The 22,499-nt window shown below is 42.6% G+C and overlaps 2 protein-coding genes across 2 annotated transcripts in view; both read left to right on the top strand.

Moving 5' to 3' along the window:
• The window catches only part of LOC113019455 (deleted in malignant brain tumors 1 protein-like), a 616,212-nt gene extending 594,142 nt beyond the window's left edge, over positions 1-22,070 (top strand). The window contains exons 9-18 of the mRNA XM_026163183.1: positions 18,478-18,565; positions 18,672-18,734; positions 18,890-19,089; positions 19,210-19,341; positions 19,435-19,622; positions 20,345-20,496; positions 20,582-20,827; positions 20,910-21,069; positions 21,267-21,353; positions 21,681-22,070. Coding sequence (XP_026018968.1) covers positions 18,478-18,565; positions 18,672-18,734; positions 18,890-19,089; positions 19,210-19,341; positions 19,435-19,622; positions 20,345-20,496; positions 20,582-20,827; positions 20,910-21,069; positions 21,267-21,353 — 1,316 coding nt within the window. The 3' untranslated portion in view covers positions 21,681-22,070. The remainder of the gene's footprint in view (positions 1-18,477; positions 18,566-18,671; positions 18,735-18,889; positions 19,090-19,209; positions 19,342-19,434; positions 19,623-20,344; positions 20,497-20,581; positions 20,828-20,909; positions 21,070-21,266; positions 21,354-21,680) is intronic.
• LOC113019474 (WD repeat-containing protein 55-like) lies at positions 412-7,138 on the top strand. The gene is made up of 4 exons (XM_026163216.1): positions 412-993; positions 2,579-2,685; positions 4,420-4,689; positions 6,280-7,138. The coding sequence occupies exons 1-4, from the start codon at positions 442-444 to the stop codon at positions 6,602-6,604; spliced, it is 1,254 nt and encodes a 417-aa protein (XP_026019001.1). The 5' UTR covers positions 412-441; the 3' UTR covers positions 6,605-7,138.
• Positions 22,071-22,499: the final 429 nt, after the last annotated feature.

The raw sequence follows: 22,499 nt of genomic DNA, 5'->3' as shown, positions 1-22,499 counted from the left end.
TCCGGATCAGCGCTGGATTGGCTGGTTAAAGTTTTTTTATATACGTATTTATTTTTATTTGTTTTGAATGCATTTTATTTATCTTACACTCAATTTTAGAGCAGTTTATCAGATTAAATTATATTTCATTACATTTAGTAATTTTGGTATAATTTAGTTATTTTTAGATGAACATCAAAGAGTACTCACATGATTATATATATTAAAGAGTTACTTCATTATATTAAAGAGTTACAAATATTCCCCTCAGAACACACAATATAAGCGAGTAAGCTTCAGCATATTTATTTTTAACTCTTGACCTTTAAATATATTAATTTGCTGAGTGTTCTCCTGCGTGTGTGTGGTTTATTTAACTACAGCTTGGGGGCGGTATGAGGCTGGTTTTCACCTGCATCGCTTCTTTAATTCAACGTAAAAGAAGAAGAAAGGCAAAACAACATGGCAGCTACCACGGAACACGTTGAAGTAGCGTCAGAAAGTTCGGAAACTGAGCAAAAAGAAGCTCCGGAAACCACCCAAGACCCCGAAACGTCTGATTCTGAGCCGGCCGGCTCCGAGCCAGATCCGGACCCTGATGAGGACGAAGACGAGGATGCGGGCGAGCCGCAAGGACCGAGAATCCGAGATACCCCCATGGACCTCCAGCTGGAAGCGATTGCCAACACGGTTGCTCTGCACCCGACCAGGGACGTTTTGGCCTGCGGGGACGTGGACGGGGACGTGTACGCTTTCTCGTACTCGTGCACGGAGGGCGAGAACCGGGAGCTGTGGTCCTCGGGGCACCACCTGAAGTCCTGCCGCCAGCTTCGCTTCACGGCGGACGGAGAGAAGCTGTACAGCGTGTCCCGAGACAAGGCCGTGCACCAACTGGACGTGGAGCGGGGGCAGCTGGTCACACGGATCCGAGGGGCCCACGGGGCGCCAATCAACAGTTTGCTCCTTGTAGACGAGAACATCGTGGCGACCGGAGACGATGGAGGCACCTTAAAGGTCTGAACAGGGTCTCGCTCCGTCTTTACCCCGAATTTGAGTCTGTGTTTTTAGAACACACCCAGTTACCAGAAAGAGATTTAAGAGATCTTTTTGTGCCAGATTCAGTCATTAATACACAACAATTCAAAATTTAAACACTGAGGACTAAAGATGTTGAGTGTTGGAGGGGTCATAATTTGAAGAGGTGCACTGGTTCTGATGTTTAGCAGCAACTGAAGCAAAGCCTCTGTCTCCTCTGTTCTTGAGTCTGCTTCTGCAGTTGGTGACTTAAAACAGACATTTTCAAATTAAATCTAAAATGTACTGGAAGCCAAAACAGGTCAAATATGGTCTCGTTTACCTGTGCCTGTCAGGGGTCAAGTTGCTGCATCCTGAGCGAGGATTAGATGAGAAAGCAGAGCCTGGAAGGTTCCCTGAACCGGACCTCTTGAAGTAGAGCACATTGCACCTCTGCGCCCCCGTCAGACTTCACCATTCTCCACTCCTTCAGTTTGCGGCCGCAGTCATCGCTCTGCTCGCCGTAACATGCCGTGAACCTGTTCTTCACCTTCTGTCGGTTCTGTTTGTAGTGACCCATGAGCTCACAGAGGACCTCTGGAGTAGAAAAGAACGACTACAATTGTAAGCTGCAGTCCAACCATGCTGGACGATTGGGCTCCGTGATGCTTTGACATAGACATGCAGTCTATGGAGCAAGTTGTGTAAAGCACATTCAGAGTTCAGAGTGAAAAACCGTGCATAACAACTAGTCCATTCATTATTTACATCTTGTAAGCAAGTGGCAGCCGTTGTTGCCATTTATGCTTATACTGGTGCATCGTGTGCTAATTACCATGTAGTGATGTCCGGATGTTTCATATGCAGTGCCAGCCATGATGGAAACAAAGTGTTGTAATGTTTGTTCCCTGCAGGGTTCTCACTCTCTGTTGTAAAAAGTATTCATTCACTCATCCAAAACATTACATTCAGGTGTTTGATTCACTTCCACTGCCACGCTGAGGCATACAGACTGCTTCCACAAACATTTGTGAAAGAATGGGTCGCTCTCAGGAGCTCAGTGAAATCCAGCGTGGTACCGTCATAAGATGCTACTTGTTCAACAGGTCCGGTCATAAAGTTTCCTCAACACGAAATATTCCACAGTCAGCTGTTCGTGGTATTATAACAAGCTGGAAGTGATTGGGAATGACAGCAACTCAGCCATGAAGTGGTAAAATGCCAGAGTGGGGTCAGCGGATGTTGAGGCACATAGTGTGCAGAGGTCGCTGACTTTGTGCAGAGTCAGTTACAGCAGACCTCCAAGCCTCATGTGACCTTCATATCAGCTCAACAACAGTGCGTAGAGAGCTCCATGGAATGGGTTCAAATCAGCTGCGTCTAAGCCTTACATTAACCAGCTCAATACAAAGCATTGCAGTGATGTTAAGCACACCGCCACTGGAGCACTGGAGATGGGTTCTGCTGTATTGATTGATGCTGTCGCCCTGTTTCTTCTGGTCTTTGGTGGCCACAATGTCCCCTTTCAGTGAGTTCAGTTTTTAAATTCAGGCTTACCTCCCTGTCGTTTGTTTCCTCTCCGAAGGTGTGGGATATGAGGAAGGGGACTGCCATCATGGACCTGAAACACCACGAGGATTACATCAGTGACATCACTGTGGACCAAGCCAAGAGGATCCTGCTCACAGCCAGGTAACAACAACTACTGATCAACTATAGACAAAATCTACTGAACAATTCAAAAATCTCTCTGGATCACTTGGATCTTTTCACATCCAACAACCATGCAAACTTTACATTCACTTAATACTTTATTTTCTGAGAGTCTCTTTTCTGAAGAGCATAAGCTCTGAAAACTTGATAAATACTGGAAATATTCCCAAACAAATCATATTTACACAGCCTCACAATGTGTCACAATGGTGTAGGTGTAGCTCCGGAGGTAGAAGGTTGGTGGTTCGATTCCTTGATGCTCCAGTCTGCATGCAAAATTAACCTTGTGAAATATACTAAACCCCAAGTTGCAACTTTTTGTCTCTATCCAGCTTTGACAATAAGGTAAGTTTAACAACGTGCATAACTGAATGTAGAAAATAAGAAAACTCCTCCATAGTTTGCTGCTCTAGAAGTTATACCACCGTGGCAGGTCTCGTCTTTACCTCTCAGCTGTGATAGGCCGACGGCGTGACCACCAAAATATGTGAATATGACAACATGGCCTCAAAAGGTCATGGTCAGAGGTCAAGTTTTTCTAAACATCACCTGTCAAATTTAATAACACAGGTGTGCTGCTACGAGGCTGAGGAGCAGCACTGGTGGCTGTCAGCACGTTGTTTTGAACGTACATTTGACTGAAGGCTCAAGTCTAACTTGGATCTTCTTCTGATGTTTTGATACTCACAGTGTCATTGATGTAGAGTTTTCCCAACTTGGCATCAAGCGTGTGTGCTGCTCAGCTGCTACTATAAAGTGAATCAAGATACAGTTCTGTGCAAAGTGCTGAGGCAGCCCTCATTTCTTTATATTTGCCAGAAAAATGGCAAATGTGCAGGCATTTATGAAAATATAGTATAGAAGAGCAAAAGAGTTTGTATGGTTCTAACAAGCTTGCAAGTCAATAGTTGCTATGACCACCTTCTAGATATGTTTTTGCTGCATTGGCAGTGTGCTTAAGATCATTATAATGCTGTAAAATAAAGCTCTTTCCCAAATGTGAAGCGTCTGATTGCTCCAAACTGCTTCCAAAATGACAAGAAAGCCTGACTCATTGGAAGGAAAATATGAAGACGTGACGGGTGACTCAAGACTTCTGTACAGAGCTATAGCAATAAAATGAAGAGTTGACATCCAACTGAAAACAACATTAATTTAGATCCTGGTACAGTTTTCACGAGAAATAAGTTCCACAAGAGAACTTCCTGCAGAAGTCAGTCATGGCAGCAGCTCACCTGATGGAATTGGACGACTCATTTAAAATTCAAAAGGCTTGAAGCCTGAGCCAGTTTGTAGCCCACCATCAGCGATCAAACCCTGACCCAGCAGCAACTCTTTGACTCATCTTAACTTAAGCTTCTTTTTTTGTTTTTACATCAGTAAGACACTCAAGATACTCCAAGGAAACCCAAAACCATTACAGACTGTGACGCTTGAGGTGGGCGTTTGGTTGCAGTTTTTTGCAGAGCTTCGATATGTTTTTAGCCTTGGAGTTTTCACCTGGACGTCACGTGCAGCTATAAAAAAAATCACATGAATTTTAAAGTTTCCCAAATTTCAACCGAACTTTATGCGCTTAGGTGTTCTTAGTGAAAACACAAAGTTTCAGGGTTTTATTAGATATGATGAAGTTAAGGTACAGAAAAAAGCCAGAAATGGTGATCCTGAGCTCACCATCTGAGCTCCAATCTGATTTGCTGTGATTTGTCACAGTGGCGATGGCACCATGGGCGTCTTCAACATCAAAAGGCGGCGGTTTGAGCTGCTGTCAGAGTACCAGAGTGGTGATCTGACCTCAGTGGCGCTGATGAAACGGGGCAAGAAGGTGGTTTGCGGCTCCAGCGAGGGGACGATCTACATCTTCAACTGGAACGGCTTTGGAGCCACCAGTGACCGCTTCGCTCTCAAGGCTGAGTCCATAGACCAAATCCTCCCAATCACTGACAGCATCATGTGCACCGCCTCCACAGACGGGTACATCAGGTGAGTTGTGTTAACATTGAAGGTTTAATACAAAATACAGTGTGATATACAGCTGGAAATATCTGCCATTCTGAGCAGATTATTAAAGTTCTTCTTGCTTTTGACATTACTATCGATTAAAAGCCCTGTTAGCCGTCTGTTAGCCTTTACTGCAGAATCACTAAAACACAGAGTGTTACTCAGGTAATTTAGCATCTGTGCAACATGTTGGTGACAAGAAAAAATCATCTACCAGCAGGGCGCCAGACTAACTTTTTGCCACAGTTGCACTGGGTGCGCCTAGCACAAAAGTTAGGCGCACCCAGATTTTTCAACCACATTGCTCAACACCGCAGTTTTACATGTGCACATTTTTTGGGGGGAAATTGATGTCAATACAGACAATATTGATTTGTAAATGATTAACTAACAATCTTGTGCTTGTGCTTAAAGTGCTTTGGTACTCTTTGGCAATATTGTAGACAATCTTAAACTTAATCATCACATCGGCCTCCTCTGTTTGCTGCTGCCTGTCGCTGAAAGGCAGTGGGGAGAGGGGACACTTGGGCAGTGCATTTACCACAACATATAGTGTTTTCTGGATACACTGGGCTTTTTCAGCGTTCAGAGGTTGATGGCTCTGTGTCAGAGCAGTGGCTGTGAATTTCAGACTGATCAGGCCTTAAGTTAACAAAAAAGTTAGCAATAGTTCTTTTCCTATTACAGCTACATCCACTTCTCTCAGGCCTAGGCTGCTCACTAGGGCTGGGTATCATCACAGATTTCTATAATCCATTCAATTCCAATTCACAAGGTCCCGATTAGATTCAATTTAGCCTCAGACAGTCAGAAATATTATAATTCTGATCCTTGATCAGTACTGACACATGTGAGACTTCATCAGAGGTGTGAACATCACAGCAGATGCCTTTGTGTGAAAGTAACTGAGAATAAAAGACAGAAAAACATGAAGGAGATTTTCCTGGTCTGGGTTTTTATAGCAGATAACCTTAAAAATATTCTACAATGTTCTGCAATTTTGCATAATTTTAAAAAGTTTAAATGTCTTCAGTATTGAACTGCAGAAATTAGACTTTCTTGTCCATTTAAGTTAAAAAAAAACCCACAGTGGCCGACAGCGCTGTAAACAACGGTAGACTGGTGGGTTACTCACCTCTCTCTCTCCGCCCACCCTGCACTTTCAAACGTACACGCCGACTACATGAATATCTGGACCACGACCAATCAGAGAGGTCCCTCCCCTGACTATCTCTGATTGGTTTAGACCACGATAGGGGCACAATGTGTGTCTGCTGTTGACCACACGAAGACTTTCAGAGTTGCAAAGACTTTTTTTTTTTTTTTTTTTTTTTTTTGTTACTCGAACAGTTGGTCGCACCGTCGTGCCATTGGAAAAAAATTGGTCTCATTTGTGACCAGTATACACCATCTGTAAAGTTGTCAGTACACGTTTGTCTGATCATCTGTGAAACTGCATTGAGTCAGAGTTGTTTTATGCTGAAGCTGATAAACAAATGGTACTCGTTAAGACTCATCAGACATCAGATTGTCAATATAACTTACTAACACACTCTGTCTCTCCACCATCAGAGCCGTCAACCTTCTTCCCAACCGAGTCATCGGCTGCATCGGGCAGCATGTTGGTGAACCCATTGAAGAGCTCGCTAAGTCTTGGGACTCACGTTTCCTGGTCAGCTGCGCCCAAGACCAGCTCATAAAGTTCTGGGATATTTCCAGTTTACCCAACACGACTGTCGATGAGTACCGCAAGAGAAAGAAGAAAAACGGTCGGATGAAGTCTCTCACCAAGAAGGCCCATGGTGACAATGACTTCTTCTCAGGACTTGTAGAGGAAACTGAGAAGGAGGAGGAAGAGGAACAGGAGGAAGAGGAGGATGACAGTGACAGTGATTGAAAATGGTAGTCATTAAGCCTTCGGACAGATTAGTCCTAGAGAATGGGTGTGTCTGCTGTTTGAGTCGGGCCTTTGCCTTTGGTGGATTCCAGTATTGTTAGAAACAAACAACCACTGAGGACTAAACAGAGGTTTATTTTCTCTTGAAATGTGCCGGGATTAAATGTGAACGTCTCAGAGGAGAAAATGCTCTTCAATATTAATACTGTACATCAGTACTGGCTCTTTAGTGGTTGGTTGTGCATGTGCTCAGTGCTTCCATGAAACAGTTTGTTAAATGTTTATATACTTTGTGTGAAAATTTGAGGATGTCTGTTGTCAATCATATTAAAATAATTTATAAGAACTTTAATATTAGATGTTGTGGTATCAGTACCAGAAGTCGGGTGATGGGGCGATGAACCTGATCCAGAGTAACGCTAAGATCCAAAAACAGACTTTGCTGTTACATTAAACGTCTGCAGGATATCCTGTAAATCTGCTGAAAGTTGTGTTGTATCAAACTCATTTCTCTCAATAAAAGTGTTGTTTATATTTAACGAATTACTCATTTGAACTCTTAAAATTTAAAAAGGAAGTATTCATTTTGTATTGACGGATCTCAGCCATCCGACTGATGGTAGTCTAAGGAGCTTGGAAAGAAAAGTTACTGGACTTGTTTAAGCTACTTGAAGACGTTTCATTTCTCATCCAAGCAGCTTCTTCAGTTCCGAAACAAAATGGTGGAGAGTCCCAGGAATGTAAAGGCCAGTGGGGGTCGTGCCTTAAGAGGGTCATTGACTTATGATCAATAACAACCCCTGTTTCTTTGTAACATTGCTGTGACAGGGTTTGTGTATAATTTGACACATTAAACACTTAAAACTACAATAACTGATTTTTGTGTTCTTGTTTTCAGCAGAATCACAAACAGCACAGGTTGGTTTTCCACAGAAACACAGCTCATGTTCATGTTTATGCTCGAGGCAAACACTGAACTGTATATGTCAAAAGGAAATAATGTTTGGTATTTATGCCTCCATGAATGAAGTGAACTTATGACAAACAGGTTTACAACACATGAGCATGTTTTATTCTCTGGATGGTGAAGGCTTCAAACTTTGCATTTGTGAGGTTGAACTTTTATAAAATTGTGTTTTGTTGCTGTTTAGAGAGCAAATCTGTCAAATGTCAGTGTGATGACTCCAATTTCACAGATGGATGAGGAAGCATGAAGACATTTGTTTTCTCTTTGTTTGTTTGACAATATACACATTTCACATATCGTGCTGTTTTTTGCCCAATCAGAGGTGTTGAAATGTCAGCTGACTGACCCTCTCCAACATGCTCCGCCCTCTGCTCTGCCTGTCTGTAAAACAATGCTTTGCACATATCTCATCAGTCTTGCACAAAATATAAAAATCTATTCATTTGATCAGAGCATTGATCCATGTTTGTGCAGTGTTTTGTTTTTGCATTAACCCCAAATATTTCCCTACAAAATAAGTGACAAAGTGAAACATCACATGAACCATTATGGAGTCGCCCCTGATATAAAACCATGATGTGATCCAAACTGAGGATTATGCTTATTATGAAGGAGAAAACCACAGAGAGATGCTCAAACTGTTTTTATGTCAGGCTGTAAAACATGTTAACTTCTGCTATGAGTTTAATATTGAACATTAAATGCTGGGACACTTTTACCTGAATAACCAGTGACTTCTGAGTGAGATCAGAGCACAGCCTCATAAAGAGGAGCTGTACAAGTTCTTGACGCACCACATGTAGCAGACCTAGTTCCAGGAACCAACGCTGCATCATGTGACTTCCTCTTCAGCACTAAAGAATGCTGCTGCTCAGGTCCTGTGAAGACAAATGAATAAACAAATCAACGCTGTCAAAGTTTCAGAACAAAATTTTAAAAATGGTACGTTTTTGCATTAAATGCATCACTGGGTGAGGCCAAATATCTTTTTACATTACACCACAGTCATGAAGAGTGTGAGACAAAATGTAGATGCAGTTGTATCACAGCTGTTAGCAGGACAAAGAGCTTTAAGAAGACATGAAGAGCATTATTGTTGAATGTCTTTAATCCTGCAGTGACAAACTTTTTTCAGTGTTTCTTGTTGCTGTTGTCCTGTTTGTGTAAGAAGAGGCTGAATAAGCATCCGTCAGTGGGAGGTTCCCATCAGGTGGCTCCACCGTGGACTCCACCTCCATCCCCGCTCTCCAGGATCCACATAAAGAGAGACGGACGGAGAGAGCAGCATCTTCTTCACAGAGACACCACCTGCAGAATCACCAGAGAGCCTCCTGAGCAGCAGCCTTCATCCTCCTCATCCTCCATCAGAGCTGCAGGTAAGACGAGCTGCACACCTGGACTCTTGCTCTGCCTCTTGTAACACACATCAGGACGGCTCAGTGGACACATTTCAGAGCTGAACAACACATCAGTGTTAGGACTGTTAACAGACTGCACAACAAACACATCACAGACAGATGAAGGTGTGAAAGCCGACTTTTAGTGTTTTATCCAGATGTTAAAAGCTGAGTTCAGTGTTTTGGGGCTGGTGGTCATCATTCCTCCTGTTCTTACTGGACGTCAGGAGATCCTTTCCTGATGTGCTTGGAGCACAAAGCTCCACAGAGAATAGATTTGAATGTTTGTCTAATTTATCATTGTTGGAGACAAACTTCCTCAAACTGAACTAAAGTAAAACAGAAACATTTTATTTGAACATCCCAACCTGTTGCATGGATACGACAGTGCCGTTGGTCTGTTAGTGTTTCCTGTCAGGAACCTCGCTTACTTTCAGCTCGAGCTGAACTCAATATCCTGGCTTTTTATGCACTCACACTTTTATTTACTTGTTTTATCTGATTTATTATTTATTGTTTATTTACTGACTGTTTGTATGCAGTGTATATTTGTATAACTTCTACAGCACTTTGGTCAACAGGTTGTTTTAAACGTGCTGTATAAATAAACTTTGACTGACACATAAAGTAAAGCCAGCTTTGCATTGTTGGAATAATTTGGTGAATTTCCAACAAGCTGGTGACTCGCCCTCCTGCCCCTCCCTCACTTTTCTTTCTAATAAAGCTTCTCATGTCCATCGTTGATGAGCTTCAGCTGGTTAGCAAACACCAGTTTGTCAGACCTGGACCAATCAACACTGTCAGCTTACAGGTGCTGTCGGAGGAATGCAGTGCTGTGATTGGTTGGTGATGATTGGGTAGTCTGGTCAGAGACGTGAGTGTGACTTCTGCCCAGATAAACTGTGACGCCTGAACACATCTTTACTTTAATAAACATTTATTTTTATTCTGGAGCCCCGAACGCCTCAGGCTGAAGACACGCCCACTTTTATTTAACCTTATCTAAAGAAAGCTGCTGCTCAGGTCCTGGTGACAGAAACCTGTGAACACATCAAAGCTGACAAAGAGTCCGAACACAGCGTCACATGACAGGGTTTTTGTGTTTTTACAGAATAAAGTGTTTTGTATTTTGTTAATGTGTGATGTTATAAAGAGCTGATAATGTATTATGCCATCTATAAGTTTGTCTTTGCATGACTGCTGTGACAGAGTTTGTGTTTGTGTATAATTCGATACATTAAACACTTCAAACTACAATAACTGATTTTTGTCTTCTTGTTTTCAGCAGAATCACAAACAGCACAGGTTGGTTTTCCACAGAAACAAAGCTCATGTTTATGTTTATGCTCGAGGCAAATACTGAACTCTATAAGTCAAAACAGAAATAATGTTGGGTTTGATGAGTCCATAAACTACAAGTGAAGTGAACTTAATACAAACCGGCTTACAACACATGATCACATTTTATTCTCTGGATGGTGAAGGCTTCAAACTTTATATTTGTGAAGTTAAACTTTACAGAAAAGTTCAAAGTATAAATAAACTGACTATAAATGTTAGAATTTCATGCAGTTTTCTCAAAATGTGTTTGTGTTTCAGGGATCTGTCAGCTGATTGGCCCTCTCCAACATGCTCCGCCCTCTGCTCTGCCTGTGTGCTCTCATTGCACTGACAAGTAAACACACACACCTGGCAGCCATTTTGCAAGTGTCCTCAAAATACTCGAGTACAAAAACATGAGAGTGACGATGAAGAAAGCTTTAAGTACAAATAATCTGACATCGTCAGCAAAGTTTTATCTTTTTCTTTTTTATTATTGTTTAACAATAAAGCAAAACAAAAAGCCCTTTTCAATTGAACTTCTCATCTTTGCAGTTTTATTACCTTCACTATCCAGAAGTTTATCAAGCTGTCGTTTCCTGTTATGTTTGTTTCCAAGAAAGCTAACTGATGATGTCATAGTAAAGCTTTACACTGATTGGTGAACAAACGCTGTTTAATCCATTCATGAAGTCAGTTTTTCAGCCTGCAGCTCTCCCTGTTTGTCCGACCAGCTAACAGACTGTAGCTCACAGCTCTCATGTGTCTCTGTGTCTTCAGGTGCTCAGACATTCACTGAGTCTTCAGTGGTCAACATCAGCTCATGTCCCATCACGTATTATGGACAGCAGTACGAGCAGCTCTATGTGAGTAGGATGAAGCCTGATGTTTTAGCAGATCTTTGTGTTTCCATCACTGTTGCTGTTTAGTCTCCACCTGTGGCAGAGATCATGTTTGCAGACTGAGTGAACATCAGCAGTTAATGAAGGTCACACACTCTCTGTTCACGGGTTCAGGCCCTCAGAGGGCAGCTGGCTTTAAGCTCAGAGTCTCATTAATGTCCTCTGCAGTGATGCTGAGTATGTGGACATCACCTGATGCAGCTTCCTGAAGCAGAGCGAGAGCTCTGACTGAAACCTGAGCAGCTCTGACACCAACAGTTCAGCTGTAAATGACTCAAAGCACAAAAGATGTTGATGTTTGACTCGTTGTGTCTCTGATTTTTCCACAGGTGAACATAACATCTGGAAATGTTACCGTCTGTTTCAACGGCTTTTTCAGTCCTGAAACTGGAGGCGACTGTATTGTGGAGCGTTCACTGGGAGCAGAGCAATTTTACTATTACATAATGCTACAACCTTCCACTGCTGATGTGGATTATGTTCGTCAATATTTTCCAACCATTCAGAACAGTTTGGAACGCTATTTTTTGATAAGTTTTCCTCATGTGAGTGTTTTTCTTTATCACATTGTTAAATCTGACTGGTGTCACTTTTTAATGTTTTACCTCAAATTAATTGTAGAAACACTGAAAACCAAAAATAAAATTTAAGGTTTTATCACATCAAACACTTTTGTAAAAGCTTTTAAAGGAAACGTCCCCGACAGTGTCTGAAACTTTTCTGTTTGCTGGTTACAGTTTGGTTTCTTTCCTTTAAACTTTGGGAGCAGCTCACAAGCAGCTCTGGTGTTGGACACCTCTGATCCAGTGGTGAGTCTCTGAGTGTTTGTAAACAACTATCCACCAGAGGTGGGACCAAGTCATTGTTTTGCAAGTCTCAAGTCAGTCTCAAGTCTTTATCCTCAAGTCACAAGTCAAGCCTCAAGTAATGTCAGGCAAGTCAGAGTCGAGTCTCAAGTCACTGGTGTAAAAGTCCGAGTAAAGTCACAAGTCTGAAACTTTGAATTTCAAGTCCTTTCGAGTCTTTAAAAAAAAAAAAAAACGAAAAAAATGTTGCAGTTATGCTAAATGTAAATATTAGACCATGTAATTTTTATATCTGTGTTTTTCTCAACACATGACAAAATAGTGAACTTAGAAAATATACACAAATTTTGAAATTGCACCTCTTTAAAATGCAGCTCAATTAAACCTAGCTCCAAGAATAATTTTCACCGGCAGTTCTGAGATAAGCTGCATGTTATTCTTGGATGCGGTTGTAGGACCGGCTTTAAAATCACATGACAAAAATATCATACATATTAAAAAAAACTGCATCACCAACGTAGCCTGGACAACATTTGCTAGTTAGATGAAGTCAACTATCTCATCTTAGCATATTTATATGCATATTTATAATCATACGGTTCTTGGAGTGAGTGCATACACTCATGAAGTTTAGTAACTTCCGGTCACTGCAACAAGCCCAGGTACAGTTTACCGACGGATGGGTGCAGGACCTTGAAATGCACCGTGTAGAACGAAAGACCATCGTACGTATCGTAAGTTTACCAGTCTCACAAATCGTCGTCATAAATACACATTCATTAACCGTCTATTAATAGGACCTTTGAGCTCAACGGTAATTAATTAGCAGTGGAAATAATTTCTGGTAGCATCACAGAAATGTAGCAGTGACAATAATACTGTATGCTGTAATCGTACTGGGCAATTAGTGATACAAAAAACCTGTTTTATCCTGTGAATAAAAGTATATGTTTTTGTCAATGTACCATAATAACAGAAGCGAAACGCAATATTGTGTCAGGACAATTCACTATTTATGCACAATAAATAAAGGAGCATAGCGCGACAATTTCTGTTCAGCACCAGACTTGCTTGTAACCTATATCACCAATAGGGATGGGTACCGGTGTCCGGTGCCATGATGGCACCGGTTCTGACATAAACGGTAGTAACCAGATCGAAAAGCAGCGCACATTTCGGTGCTTTATTTCGGTGCTTTTTTTTCCTGAGCTGTGATACACTTTAGATTCTAGCCAATAATTTTACGTTTCCGAGGATAGTAGGCGGGTCCAGGTACGTACGTTCTTTTAGAGCAGAGCTACAGATTAAAAAAGTCCAAGGCGAAGCGGTCAAAAGTCTGGCTGTACTTCACAGCAAAATATGCAAACTCAGCAGCAACAAGTGCTTTAAGCTGATACTGTAATACTGTCAAAGGAGGTAACAACTCAAATCCGATGAAACACCTGGCGACGCATAGCGTTTTTTTTAAAAGCCCAGAAATGCGCCATATGATAGCTTGCTGCGAGACCTCACACCGAGCGCATCTACTGCGGGTGGGTTGCCTGTTATCGGACCCGGAGTTAGCAATATCCCCCAAAAAACCCCGAAGAGGAGAGTCCTGGCCCCTAGCCCTGCCAGTGTAGCAGAAATGATGAGGATGATGATGGCAGCAGCAGCCGTTCTTCTCTGCGTGAGTAGCTTAATGTTGTTCGTGTGTAATTTACGTTGAGTAGGCTAACCACGTTATTACATTAATGCATGTAAGGTGAACTAGCAAACCTCATCATAGCTACATGCGGCTGTCTTCTTGTTTGATGGCAGATACTCCCTTCACCCTGGCCATGTTTACATACTACATGAAATTGGCAAAAATTCTCGTTTTCATCTTGACCTGTCTGCTTTGTGGTCATAACATTGATTGTGTTTGTTTCTGTCCAGGTGTATGAGCTTCAGGTTGGTGGAACCACAGTTGATACAGTCAATCTTATTTCCTCATCTCGAGGTTTCTTGGACATCAGTGGATGCAGACACTCAGGTAAGTGAATCTAAAGCTCCAAACTTGACTTTGGGATTCTGTAAAATGTAACTATTTGAATGTTACAGAGATGTTTGTGCTCACAGTTGTTAATACCCTCTGTTGTGTGCACCCCTTACTGTAGTGTTACCAGTCACAAGTGACCATTCGGCTTTAACAGCTCTTAAATTAACATAAGAAACATTTTTCACAAAAAAATTCAGCTCAGTGGGTTGTTCAGTAGGTCTTAAAATTGGATCTTTCATTTGCTCATTCAGTGGGCCATTCAGGGGGTCAGCATAGTGTGGAGGATGTCATAAAGCCATTGGACCAATCAGATGTAAAACAAAATATTTATGAGTTTTTTAAAAAACACGACAGAAAGGTGATCTGTTAGTGTTTAAACTAAAATAAACTCTTCTTCAATCCTCAGGTCAGATGTATCGACCTGGTACAGTGATCAGCTCTGAGCCACAAACCTGTTTCAGCTTCACCTGTAATGAGACTGCAGTCCTCAACACCTCCAGCTGTGGTGCGCTGGAGCGTTGTCAAGGCAACGGCATGTAAATATATCCTCTTTGTATTTCAAAAAAACGCTGTGATGACAGAGTTTAATAAACAGAATCATATGAACAGCAAGACAACACATAGCAAATCAATCTGCTCCACTTCAGCAGCATCAGGTGCTGAAAACCATGTGAATGTTGATTCATGGTTTTCTTTAGTTTTTGATCTACTGCAGAATATTTTTAAGGTCATCTGCTGTAAAAAGCCAGGCCAGGAAAATCTCCTTCATGTTTTTCTGAGTTTTATTCTCAGTCACTTTGACACATCTGCTGCGATGCTCACAGAACTATTTGTGACTGTCTGAGTCAAAATTGAATCGAATCAATTTGAATCAGGGATTGATAAAATCAGGATCTTATGAATCGAATAGAATGAGTTGCAGAAGTCACTGATGACTCAGCCCAACATAACCTTTGTTGGCAATAACAGAGGTCAAACGTTTACTATAGGTCTTTACCAGGTTTGCACACACAGTAGCTGGTATTTTGGCCCATTCCTCCATGCAGATCTTCTCGAGAGCAGTGATGTTTTGGGGCTGTCGCCGAGCAACACGGACTTTCAACTCCCGCCACAGATTTTCTATGGGGTTGAGGTCTGGAGACTGGCTAGGCCACTCCAGGACTTTCAAATGCTTCTTACGGAGCCACTCCTTTGTTGCCCGGGCGGTGTGTTTTGGATCATTGTCATGTTGGAAGACCCAGCCTCGTTTCATCTTCAAAGTTCTCACTGATGGAAGGAGGTTTTGGCTCAAAATCTCACGATACATGGCCCCATTCATTCTGTCCTTAACACGGATCAGTCGTCCTGTCCCCTTGGCAGAAAAACAGCCCCATAGCATGATGTTTCCACCCCCATGCTTCACAGTAGGTATGGTGTTCTTGGGATGCAACTCAGTATTCTTCTTCCTCCAAACACGACGAGTTGAGTTTATACCAAAAAGTTCTACTTTGGTTTCATCTGACCACATGACATTCTCCCAATCCTCTGCTGTATCATCCATGTGCTCTCTGGCAAACTTCAGACGGGCCTGGACATGCACTGGCTTCAGCAGCGGAACACGTCTGGCACTGCGGGATTTGATTCCCTGCCGTTGTAGTGTGTTACTGATGGTGACCTTTGTTACTTTGGTCCCAGCTCTCTGCAGGTCATTCACCAGGTCCCCCCGTGTGGTTCTGGGATCTTTGCTCACCGTTCTCATGATCATTTTGACCCCACGGGATGAGATCTTGCATGGAGCCCCAGATCGAGGGAGATTATCAGTGGTCTTGTATGTCTTCCATTTTCTGATGATTGCTCCCACAGTTGATTTTTTCACACCAAGCTGCTTGCCTATTGTAGATTCACTCTTCCCAGTCTAGTGCAGGTCTACAATACTTTTCCTGGTGTCCTTCGAAAGCTCTTTGGTCTTGGCCATGGCGGAGTTTGGAGTCTGACTGTTTGAGGCTGTGGACAGGTGTCTTTTATACAGATGATGAGTTCAAACAGGTGCCATTCATACAGGTAACGAGTGGGGGACAGAAAAGCTTCTTACAGAAGACGTTACAGGTCTGTGAGAGCCAGAGACTTTCCTTATTTGAGGTGACCAAATACTTATTTTCCACCCTGATTTACGAATAAATTCTTTACAAATCATACCATGTGAATTCATGGATTTTTTTTTCACATTACATATATATATACATATATATATATATATATATATATATATATATATATAATTAGGGGTGCAACGATATTCGTATCGATATTGAACCGTTCGATACAGTGCCTTCGGTTCGGTACGCATATGTATCCAACAATAATAAACGACAATAATTTCTTCCACACTATGAACTTTAACATATAAAAGTGATGATTACCTCGTTCATTGAATTTTGAGTGTTTTAATCTATCTTGTTACATCTGTGGTGTTCCCAATCAAAAGTGACCGCCATAGGAAATGAATGGGAATCCATTCATTCCCCCCACCCAGTTGACTGAACGACCACTGAAAAACCCACTGAACTGAATGTCACGGTGAAAAATGTTTGATATGCTAATTTAAGAGCTGTTAAAACAGACCGGTCAATTGACCAGGAACACTAAAGGAACAATGCCTGAAGCTATCACTAATTAGCACATATTCCAAAGGTAGGGTAGGGTAGGGTAGGCAGGTAGGTATAGATAGATAAACACAAACAGTATACCAAGAATCTCCAAATGCTAATTCTGTTCATCTGGACATAGCATTTTCAGTGGCAGAAACGTTTCATCACTCCTCCAAGTGACTTCTTCAGTCTCAGCTGACTGCAGGTTTCTCCAATATTATAAACAGTACATTTGCATAAAGACTGAAACCAGCCCAAGTATACCAAGAATATTAAGTAAAGAAATACAAAATAAAAAAAGGTAATACACTATATACAACGAGCTAGAACCAATATGCACAAAAGTAGTAGGGTGCAGCATCTTAAACATGGAACATGAACTCATGTTTATGTGATGCACACCATTCATAATAAACAGGATGGATTATTCGCTTTGGTTCCCAGCAGCTCTCTCCAGCATCATCAGCCCAGTAACTAAGTCAGGCTCTCCAGCTCAGGAGCGAATCCCACAACTGCACAAAGGCTGCTTGGTAATGTAGTCCATGCAAACACTGACTTTTCTACATAAACACTTCAGTCTAAGTATATAGTTTATGTGTGTGTGTATGATTATATAGTATTGTAATGATCCTTAAGTTGATGTTATTGTGATGTGTTCACTATTTGTTTCTTTAAAAGACATACTTTGGTTATGCTGCATAACAAATGTAGAGTGTGTGCTGTGTGGGGGGAGTTAGTTATCGGACCTGGAAATGGAGTTGTTCGTCTCTACCTGGCATTAACTGCCCTGTTACTGTACCGGCTCAATAATCTGGGGAGAGAGCAAAACATCTTTTGCTTAAGAGTCTTACAGGATATTTACTCAGTGCAGATCGATATATCGTGTATATAGGTATACGTGTCATCCCAAAAAATCCACAAGAGTTTCTTCCTGACCATTTTTCATTCCCACAGTTGCCAAAGTGGTTGCACACAGGGGGTCATATGATTGTTGCGTTTTCTCTCTAATATTTACGTTGAGGTGACTGCTGTTGTGATTTGGTGAACATAAAGTTGAATGAAGCGGAATTTTCTGCATTTGTCAGCTGCGTGTTGGACACCATGTTGGCCTCCACCTGCACTGTGACCGGCCCCACTGTCATCGACGTCCACGGCCAGATTAACTCCATCCAGGATCGCTGTGCGTACTCTCTGTTCTCGACTCCGTCACTCCCAGACTTCCATGTTTTGGGGAACTTCAGGGACAGACGTCGTAAAGATGTGAGCTTTTTGGACAGTGTGACGCTGCGTGTGGGCGGGCATTACATTCACCTGGAACAAGGTGGGAGAGTTCAGGTAAGCGACCTACAGCCACAGTTCATGTGTCAGAGTGGAGTCTGATCCAAAGTCCTCCCTCATCCTCTGCTGTGTCTCCTCGCATCGTTCTTCTCAGGGCTGTTAGAAGCAGTTCTTTCAGAGCTGCTGGACTCAGTGGTTGTTGCTGTGAAATCAGCCTGTTTGTGTGTTTGACATGTTTCACTCAGTGTTTCCTCCACTTTGTCTCTGCTGTGATGCAGCTGGACGACTCCACACTGACCCTCAGCAGCTCACCTCAGTTGGTTCATGGTGTGCAGCTCTCTAAGGACCAAACTGGAGTCACTGCCGAACTCTCCAACCTCATCATCTCTGTCTTCTTTGATGGCAACACCGCACAGATCCACTTAGAAGGTGCAGAAGATAAAGTTTAATTCATGTAACATAAACTGTAAACTGTGCTGTTATTTATTGAGCTGTTGTGTGTGTCCAGTTTGAATATTGATGCTGATCTGACTCATTCTGTCCTGATCCTGTGCAGGACCTGCTGGTTCATCTGTGGAGGGTCTGTGTGGAAACTCCAGCAGCTCTCTGAGTGACCTGAGACTCTCTGAGTACAGCTCCACCAGGTAAGACCTCATCACAAGCTCAGAGTCCCTCTGACTGCTGCTGCTGATGTTGCAGATATTCTGTTTGTATGAATGAGCCTGAACTTTGTTGTTTGTCGCCCCCTAGCTGTGAGATGCAGTACAGTGAGCCTGCTGACACCACGATCGACTGCACCAGTGTGACTGAACGGAGAGCAGACTGATCCACAAGGCAGGAAACATCTGTGTTGTACCTTGATCTCTGTGGTACATCACATGTAACTGCAGCACAGATAGAAGATAAACACATCTGATTACAGATTATCATTTTATTATCTTCAACTTCTTCTTCTATCTGTGGTACAGCTGTAATCTCCTGAAGGAGGCGCCCTTCTCCTCCTGTAACACTGACATTGACCCAGAGCCCTACATAACCGCCTGCACCGACACTTTGTGTAAATATCCTGCAGTGGATGGACTCAACTGTCAGTTTCTGAAGGCCTACGCCAGAGCCTGCAGTCTACACAACCACGCTCTGGATGGCTGGACATCAAATACCGGCTGCTGTAAGAACTTAATAAGACCTTAATAAGACCTTAATAAGCTCTCCTTTGTTAAAGACCTGAACTGTGGCTTTTTAGAGCTCCCATGTTTTCAGGATAATACATCAGTGTGTTCCTCTGTAGCCTCTGAGGCCTTCTGTCAGGACAGGACCTGCAGCGATCACGAGTTCTGTGGTGAGAAGACGGTCGGTGGTGACACTCGCTGCTTCTGTCGGGCCATTTTTGCCTCCAAGTACCAAGCAATCAACTCTTTGGGTACGACAGCTGTGACATCACCATGACAACAGGGCTGAATAATGGAGGAAAACTTCTAACTGTGATTTTTCTGACTGATATTGTGATGTTCAGGTGATGCAACGGTCTGCATGCAGGACTCTGCTTCAGTCACTCTGGTCGGTTGTCTCCTGGAGGACAAAGGCATCGACTACTCTGCCTTACACCTCAACGACCCGACCTGCAGGGGTCGGGTGGACGAGCTCACCCACATGGTGACCTTCAGCTTCAACAGCAGCAACAGCTGTGGGACGGTGGTCACGGTGGGTTTCATCTCCTCCTCTTTACCTTCTACAAGCAGCCAAACATCTTCCATCATCTGCTGAGCTTCTCCTGCTCTGCTGCAGTTTGAGATCTTTCTGTGGGATCAGCTTCACCTCTGAGCTCTGTGGCTTCTCATCACGTTGATGATCTGTGTAGTTCATACACAGAAACATCAGAGTAGGAGTTTGATTCAGTACAAGGAGAAACTCTCTAATGTTTGTGCTGTGTTAAAATAAAGTGACTTCATTTGATGTGCTCGACTTGTCTGCGTGACACGAGCGGTCAAAGGCAGAGACAGAAAGGAGACTAAAGCTGTTGTTGTTGCTTTTAAGAACAAAGTGAATGAGTTTGATGTTTTTGACGTGTCTATTTAGCAGATTGTTTCTGATGAAATCTGTGATTATAATCACTGACAAGATGTCATAAACATTGGACTGAAAAAACAAGGACACTTTCTTAACTTAACTTACTTAACTTCATACGTCTGAGTTAGAGGTCCATCATCTTCAAAGTGTTGATGTTCTCAGATTAAAATCACTGTAAAGAGACTGAAAATAAAGTTAACGTGGCTTCATGTGTCTGTGCAAATAAAGCAAACAGAGCATGATTTACATTCACTTTTTCTAATTGAATAAAACTGATTCAGTGCACTTTGGGATTAATAAAGTGAATTATCAGATGTTAAAAGTCAGTAACAACATCTGATTGTGTGACTCTGCAGACCAACAACAGCCAAGTGATCTACAAAAACACCATCATGAACCAGAACAGCTCCTCTGACATCATCACTCGTCACGACCAAGTCTCCATCGACTTCTCCTGCGTCCAAACACAAGCAGACATCAAGACTGCCACCTTCAGGATCAGAGACAGGTGTGTGGTTGAATTACTTTAAGATGTGAAGCTTCTCATGAGGTTTGTGAGTCAGAGAAACCTGAAGTGTGTTTGTGTTCTGCAGCTCTGTGATCCAGCACATCACATCTGGAGTTTGGGATTACACTCTCACCATGTGTGCGACCACTGATGTTGGACACACACAAGCTGTGCAGTCCAGCACTGAAGTGCAGCTGATCCAGAAGATCAGGGTGCAGCTGAAGACTGATGGGCTGGATGGCGACGTGGTCGTCGTGGTGACCGACTCCTGCTGGGCAACTGACCAGCCATCAACTAACAGCACTCCGAGATACGACCTGATCATAAATGGGTGAGACAGACTCAGAGAGTCATGTGGTTTTGATCTCTCTCATGGACTCCTGAACAAAGTGTGTTTTCCTGTCTGTGAGCAGCTGTGCCAACCCTGCTGACCAGACGGTGCAGGTGGAGGACAACGGACTGGGAACCTCCAACTACTTCTCCTTCAGTATGTTCCAGTTTACTGGTAGCTCTGGTGAAGTCTACCTGCACTGCGAACTCCACCTGTGCCCCAAACAGAACAACTGTGTCCCGGTACAGCTTTGTTACCAAACACATCACACACAATCAAATGTATCTCTCTTCTGTTACGATCATTAAACAGATTATTTTCACTTATTCTTGTTTCTATTCTGACACAAAAGCTCAAATGTTCTCAGCAGATTCAGTTCTGAATGAAAGGATCAGTGTTGATCTTCTAAAGTCTGGACTTTGTCTCTCGTTGTCTTTAGACTTGTCCTGCAGGTGCTCGCAGACGCAGATCTGCCAGGTCCAAATATGAAGGTGAAGCCTTCGTCAGCATGGCCTGGACTCATTAGGTGAGACACAGTCTGCTTTTTTAATAGTGCTGAGAAGTGTTTGTATACAAAGTTCTGATTGTTAGTGGTGTAGCAAACATGTTTCCCACAGAGAAATGTCTCCATTCAATTTAAGAGAAAGATATTCTCTGAGTTCCTACCAATGAGATTGTTTCCAACTGTCTTCGTGTAATAAATTTAATATACTGCTGAGTGAGTGAAAAGCCCTGGCTTAAGGTAAATGTCCATCTCAATACCAACGATAAACATTTAAGAGAAGGAAGTGACACCACAGAGAGGATGAAGGGTTGTTCAGCAGTCACAGTGGGGTCTGGTTTATCTTCTCAGGTGGTTTCCACGGTGACTCGGACTGACCTACAGGTTATTGACCTCCATGATCATCCTTGACTTCTGATTGGTCCTGATCCAGATCCTGTGTTGGGCCTGCGTCCTTGACCCAGCATTTTGAGTTATTGTGGGGTTTTTTTTTCTCTTATGAGATAATGTTAAGTTCTGGGGTTATTATTAGCTTGTCTTAGTTGAAGTTTAGTCTAGTTTATGTTGTTGTCCATGTCTCGTTGTTTATGAGTCTTTTTCCTTTTTTTCATGTGTTATCTCCTTGTCTATAAAGGTTCCCCTTGTGTCTCTCTCCTCTGTGTCCTTCTCCTCTCTGTCTCTTGTCTCAAGCTTGCGTGTCCCAGTTCATGTCGTGTCTCTCCAGGTTTCTTGTTTTATTTTAAAGGTCTGGTTTCCCTGTTCAGTGTGTTTAGTTTTGCTTCCCCTGTGGCATAATAGGTCGTGTCCAAATTCATGGGCTGCATCCTCCTGAGGCCGCATTTGTAGACCGATTACGTCACAGCGACGCGCCGAAGGCTGTCCAAATTCGTAGACTCCTCCGAATGCAGCCGACAAATGCGTCCTCCTTTTCCCCGAATTTGAAGGATGGGTCGGGTGTGTCCTTCGTGGCCTACCACATCCCAGAATTCATAGCGCGGCCCAGCCAAGCTCCAGTTTCCAATAATGGCGGCCGCTACTAAGTTTTAAGATTACGCTTACTAATCTTTCTGGGTCACAAAATAAACTTTTAACATATTTTCAGGCGAGAAAGTAGCTGTGTAAACATCAAATATCTGCTCGGTTTATCAAGATATCGCATATTTGCCAAAG

The sequence above is a fragment of the Astatotilapia calliptera genome, chromosome 3, assembly GCF_900246225.1.
Source record: "Astatotilapia calliptera chromosome 3, fAstCal1.2, whole genome shotgun sequence".
In the NCBI taxonomy this organism is placed as follows: Eukaryota; Metazoa; Chordata; class Actinopteri; order Cichliformes; family Cichlidae; genus Astatotilapia; species Astatotilapia calliptera.
This window is presented reverse-complemented; position numbering and strand designations above follow the sequence as displayed.

What these genes read in the sequence shown, in the direction of transcription:
- LOC113019474 (XM_026163216.1), top strand. Translation starts at nt 442, where the DNA reads ATGGCAGCTACCACGGAACACGTTGAAGTAGCGTCAGAAAGTTCGGAA. An exon ending in AGGATCCTGCTCACAGCCAG is followed by an intron (nt 2,686 to 4,419) that starts GTAACAACAACT and finishes GATTTGTCACAG; the next exon opens with TGGCGATGGCACCATGGGCG. An exon ending in TCCACAGACGGGTACATCAG is followed by an intron (nt 4,690 to 6,279) that starts GTGAGTTGTGTT and finishes CTCCACCATCAG; the next exon opens with AGCCGTCAACCTTCTTCCCA.